General features: G+C 46.5%; 1 protein-coding gene across 1 annotated transcript; it reads right to left on the reverse strand.

Annotated features, from left to right (window-relative positions):
* Positions 1–2,453: 2,453 nt before the first annotated feature.
* Positions 2,454–5,186, reverse strand: Rtl3 (retrotransposon Gag like 3). The gene is made up of 2 exons (XM_052170857.1): positions 5,124–5,186; positions 2,454–4,505 (listed from the first exon to the last, which is right to left on the reverse strand). The coding sequence occupies exon 2, from the start codon at positions 4,295–4,297 to the stop codon at positions 2,465–2,467; it is 1,833 nt and encodes a 610-aa protein (XP_052026817.1). The 5' UTR covers positions 4,298–4,505; positions 5,124–5,186; the 3' UTR covers positions 2,454–2,464.
* Positions 5,187–6,083: the final 897 nt, after the last annotated feature.

The following is a 6,083-nucleotide window of genomic DNA, read 5'->3' on the forward strand; positions in this document are numbered from 1 at the left end:
TATAGAAGACAATGGCCCTAAGGCTGCTCAGACTCTAGATTCAGTTTGGAGGTGGCTAGCCAAAAAAATTGAATAGTGATGTTTTTAAACAATGCACACTGAATACTCAATTGTCATGGAAACCACCAGGAAATCTGGTCTTAGTTTCAAAGGAAGCAAAATCCTCCAAGACAAGGAATAGGTAGTTTGGAGGATGACTAGTAGGGAACAGTAAAGCTGAAGGAATCTGGGAAAAGAAACTATGATCTAAGACCATGCAGTTTTTCTCTCTTCATTTCCCCTCCTTCTCAGGGTTTCCCCTACCTTCCTGCTTCTCTGGTCTCATCAGGCACTCACCAATGCATAGGGAATTTGACATGCTCTAGTGGAAATGGAATAAGGTTTGAAGCTCAAAGAGGTTTCTGTGACTTCCTAGCTGTGCTGGGGCTCTGCTTATTTTAAAATAAAAGCATACAAACTACATCATTTGGTTGTTTTCAGGAGCAATAAGATGATTAATGTGTGTAAGATGCCTGAAGAAATGGAATCTCTTTTTATTTGATCACCTATTTTAGAACACGTCTATTCATGTCTTCAAAGACATCTTAAGGAGAAGTTGAGAACACAAAAGAAAGTTAAGATTGACATGAATCACTTCTTCAACCTTTTACCCAGCTATCTAATACTCCCCAATAAGTGTGTGTGTGTGTGTGTGTGTGTGTGTGTCTGTGTGTGTGTGTGGTGTATAACTGAAGACACTGGTCCCTCTCATGGTCACATATTCATGTTTCTTTTATGGATTTGCTTTCTCTGTGTGCCAGGCAGGCAGCATGGTTAGCAGAGGAGAGGAACCTATAAATGTAGGAGAGGTGATTCCGAAATATGTGTGTTAAAGCCTCATTCCTGCCACCTTGCTCCTTTGCTGTAAATAAGGGCAGTTAGTAGGCAGGTTTTTTCCTAGGACAAGTTCTGGTATTGCAGGGAATAAACCATGGATACCCATTTACAGGGATAGGGTAGGTCACCACTGGTGTCTCATTACCTGCTCTGGTGCTCTTCTTTGGTTAGCTTCTGAAGTCCAAGATGTTTCAAAGCTGTTCGTGGCTCTGCCAGTAAGGTCCTTTATCAGAATTTCTCGTTCCCCTTACCCCAGCTCCCAGAATCCAATAGTCTTCCCATTTCCTCCCAATTTCTCCAAAATTCTTTTCCTTACGCTTACCACTGCTTACCCCTCCATACTTTACCCAATCCTAGCCCCAAGACTTCATGACTTTTTCCATCTCCCTCTACCTAAATTACCGTCCTCTGAACTGTCACTCATTCCCAGGACTCCATTCAAACCTTAAGCCTTTCCCAAATCGCTCCCTCCCCTCTCCCTTCTCTTTTTCTCTTCTCCCTTACCTTCACCCCTTCTCCATTTTCACTTCCTCTTCTTTCCTCCCTCCCTCCTTATCCCTCCCACCCCTTCCCCCCATTACTCCCACCCTTTCACTCTCACATCTTACCTCCCCCCTCCCCTCCTCCAAACTTAGTGGTCCCTTGCACCCTTCCTCAACTAACCCAATAAATTATTAACACACACAAGTAAAATTTCCCATTGTTTATTGATTGCTGAAAAATACTTGAAAATTGCTTTTATTAAAAAAAAGAAAATATGTGGTAATTTTGATTAGAAAATAAAATTGGTCTAACAGCTACAGTTTTCAGTATTAGTTTCTAATATCTATTCGCATGCATATCATTAGTGTGAATTGCAATTAAAAAAAAAAGGCCCTACATAATGCAGGGTTCAAAGAGGGAAGCATGCAAGGTTAGTGGGGAAAAGCAGCTCAAAGTCGTCAGGTTCAGTCCATCATCCAAGAGGCAGCGTCGTTGTACAGGTAGCCTTTGTTCATAGCCAGAGGTTCAGTGGAAGATTCAGAGAGCAGCAAATGCTGATGACAGCTGAGGTAACAGAAGACAGATGGCCAAAAGTCACTAGGACCCACCATCTAACCAGCAATTATTTCGTCGCGCCTTCTTCTATTCCACCTGTGCCTGAAGCAATTGTAATGGCAATAATGTGATGGAAAAGACACAGTTCGGGTGCTCCATTCGATGTTTGGGTCATGTGTCTCAAGCCAATGGATGCCAAGAATCAAAGGGTAGCGTGGTGCATGAATAATGTCAAACTGGAGCTCTTCAACGTGGTTTCCAATTTTGACTTCAACAGGTGGTGTTTCTTTGGTTATGGGTCCATTAATCAGCGGACGCCCATCGACCGTTTCAAGCATGAGAGGGAAGATGTTATTGCGGATTGGTATCTTCTCTCGAAGAACCACAGAGTGGTCGATGCTGTTTCTGTAGGAGCCTGAATCCACCATTGCTTGTTCAAAGAATTGCCGTCTTCCAAGCCTAATCTCAACAGTTAGCCATAGGGTACGGGACATAGATATGGGAAGAGAGGGGGACGCGTATTTGTAGATTGGCCCGCCCGGGATCCCCCTTACCGCCGGGCCTCCATGTTTCCCGCCTGCTGGGCACGATGAGGCTTGACAGGACAGTCTCTGGCAAAATGACCAGGATGGCCACAGTAGAGGCACAAGTGGCCTTCGCGGCGTCTGGCCCGTTCAGCCTCGCTGAGGTGGGGACGATTACTTGTGACTTGAACAGGTTGGTTTTCAGTGGGTGGACTTTCCGACCCATTTTCCTCTTCAGAGGATGATGACCTGGAATCTGCCCCGCCACTTGCCTTCTCTTTGAGGGTGACACACTCAATGATCACATCAGATATGTTGGTGGATGGACTTGTGCACGACAGTTCATTTTGAGTAGAACTGGCAAGATCTTCTTGAAATTGGATGCAGAGTGTGTTTTCACCCGAATTTAACTCTTGAGCAATGAGGTGGAGGCGGGTTGAGTATCTGGGGGCAAGGCCTTCCCCTTGGCAAAGTTGAGGGAGGCCCTGGTTAGCAACTCCCAAACTTTCAGGATTGTCAAGAGTATCTTGGAGCGCTCGCAGTAGCCTTTCAAATTGCTCCAGGAGGGGGGGTTGGCTATCTAATAAGGGATGGAACAACCTTCCTGCCTCACCTGAGAAGAAGCTGCCAACAAAGCTCACTAGAGCTGCTTCAGTGGGATACCCTCTGGTTCTCAGGTAACCGTTCAGCTGAACGAAAAATTCAGAGAGTTTCTGAAAATCCTCACTGAAGGCCAAAGGGTACTCCAGGGGCAAAGTTGCAGCCTCTAATTCTCGCTGGGCCTGTTCTGTTCCTGTTCTCACAACTATAAGGCCTTCTAGGGACTCTTCAGCTACTGAGAGTTCTAGGAACTCCTTGGCATCTGAGGGGTCCGGAGACTCCTGGGGCACCCCAGGCTCCAGAGTCTCCTGGGTGGGTGGATGCTCAAGGGGCTCCAGCTGTGATGAGGTCTCCCGGTATTCTGAAACCGTCTGAGACTCCTCATCATTTGTAGAGTCGTGGAGCTGTGAATTCTGGAGCTCCTTGAGGGCTGGGGTACCCTGGTTGTCTGTGGGCTCCGCCTCACAGGCTGCTGGGAGATCATAACCCCTTGGGGATGCCTGGGGCCTCTGGTTTGCTGCGGACTCCAGAGCATTCTGGGTCTCCTGGGGTTTCTTGATTGCTGGAGGCTTCCAGGCTGTGAGCTCCTGGAGCTCTGGGGGTTTGTGAGCCTTCTTGTCCTTTGAAGGCTCTTGGAGTCCCCAGGCTGCTGTGGAATCCAGGGGTTCTGGGGGCTCCCAGGACTCCTTGGCCTTTGGAAGCTCCTGGTGTCCCCAGTATTCCTTGAACTTTGGGGATGAATGGGGCTCCTTGATCTCTGGGGATCCCCTGAACTCTGTGATGGTTGAGGATCCTCCAAACTCACTGGTCTCTGGGAGTCCCATGAGGTCTCTGACAGCTGAAGGTTCCCTGGGCTCCTTGATCTCTGAGGGACCCCTGGGCTCGCTAATGGTTGAAGGTTCCCTGGGCTCCTTGATCTCTGGGTGTCCCCTGAGCTCCCTAATGGCTGAGAGGTCCCTGGGCTCTCTGATCTTTGTGGGCTTCCTGGGCTCTGTGGTTGCTGGAGGTTCCCAGGGGTTTTGTGAGGCCCTGGCTGCTGGAAGTTCTGGGGACTCTGGGGACTCTGGGGACTCTGGGGGCTCTTGGGCCTCTGAGGGCTTTTGGAGTGGTTCATGCTCTTTGGCTGCTCCGGATTTCTGGAGCTCTGGTATCTGGGCCTGGAGGGCTGCATTTTCTTCCGTGAGCCTTTTCACTTGAGCCTGCAGAATTTCATTCTCCAATTTCAGAGCAACATAGGAAGCTGCTAAGTCCTCTACCATCTTTTGAGGAAACGGGCCTGGTTTGGCAATTTGCTACCAAGAGAGATTGAGTAGCTGCTTGTGAGGTCTTTGCTGAAAGCAGCTCACAGGCAGACAGACGTCAGGCTCCGTGACTTTTCCAAGGGGTGGGGATTTGGACCCAGCCAAGGCTGATTACCAAGAGGTCACTGGGAGCCTCAGAGCTCAGCACCGGGAGGTGTGAGACACACTGTGAAGAGAGAGGGAGCTCAGGATCAGAAACTGTGGAAAGCACTCATTCTGTATAAATCAACAAAATCTGTACAACTCTGCTGGGTTTCTTTTACCACAAGCTCAAATGTCCATGAACTGGGGTATATATACTTGCCCTGACCTCATGACATTTTACTAGCACAAGACCCAGACTGTACGTGTCAGTTTGCATTCTTTTGAAACTTCACATTATATCAGAAACAATTGCCCCATATGCCTTTGTTTTAAATCGTTTTTAATTTCTAGTGTCTGCCTAATATTTCAATGTAACATTTTGGAGTTTAGCAGCTGTTTTCAGAGACCAAATCAGATGTTTATAGCGCTATGGGGATTTTAGGTTTTGTGGTGGGGCTAACTCAAGAGATATTTTGAGTGACTAGCATAGGAATTGGGGGTGGGGATGCTCTTTCTCACACCTCAGAAATCATACCACACAAGTAACCACACACAATCAGACACGGGAGAAAGCATGCAAAAGTTGAATAAATAAATAAATAAATGAGCATACATATATACATATTCATCAGACACATGCGTATTATTTATAAAATGCCTCAAAATAGTTAACAAAATACTCTTTATAGATGTACATTACCATTTAGAGATGTAGGGCTGGAGCTCTGCTGTCTGCGTAGCCATCGCTGAGGAGAGAAGTGTGTGAATGGCTGTGGAGGCTTGCCTTTTCTGCACACACTGAACTCAAACAAACACACCCACTCCCAGAACACGTTCCAACTCTCCTCTGTAACGTAGCTATTTTGAGTATGGAAGAGTGTTTTTTTTTTCTTTTGACAGTACCTCACAGTTCCGAGCTAGAAGGAAAGTAGGACGCTGCACCGATGGGAGGCAGCTTCGTGCACTCAGTCCTTGGTTACTTTAATAAATATTTGGTCAGGAAATTGGGAGTAATACCACTGCCCTTGTGAAAAGTTGCAAACATTTCTGAATGACCGCAGTGGTTTGGGACTTGATTTTTTTATGTCTGTCTCACGTAACTTACCCGTACTCTATCCACACTGGGACGTTTGTTTAATTCTTACTTAGAGAGCGAACTACAGCCCCCTCAGTCCTTCCTCCTGCCTACCTACTCAGTCCTGACTGTCCCACCTTGAAATAATTTTTTAGAATCTTTACCATGGACAGATCTAGGAAACTTATGATAGAGTAAGGATGCCAGAGAGGCAAACTTTTGATGGACTACCTTGTAAAAAGTACTTGACTGATTATGAATATACCTGCCCAGGGTTCTTCTGCCTACTTGAGCTGCTCAGGTAGCTCGTGACAGCACACAGGTATCCCACTTTTACTGGTCTCTTTGTTTTCTCGTGCCAAATCATAGTTTTATGCTGGGCATGGATCATGTGGCCATTTTAAGCAAGGATCAGGAACAGCTATTTTAATTGCAGCATTGAGTTATATAAGGAGACTTCAAATCACACAATAATTCAGCCATGGTCCCAAGTCTCCTATAAACATCGTCAGTTCCACTTATTTAGCATAGTGGAATAAATCCTGGAGCTGGAATAGGCCTAAACTTCAGAAAGTGGAAAGAAAG

Source organism: Apodemus sylvaticus, chromosome X (assembly GCF_947179515.1).
Source record: "Apodemus sylvaticus chromosome X, mApoSyl1.1, whole genome shotgun sequence".
Classification (NCBI taxonomy): domain Eukaryota; kingdom Metazoa; phylum Chordata; class Mammalia; order Rodentia; family Muridae; genus Apodemus; species Apodemus sylvaticus.

Excerpts from the sequence above, each read along its gene's own strand:
- Rtl3 (XM_052170857.1), bottom strand. The coding sequence starts at position 4,297 with ATGGTAGAGGACTTAGCAGCTTCCTATGTTGCTCTGAAATTGGAGAAT.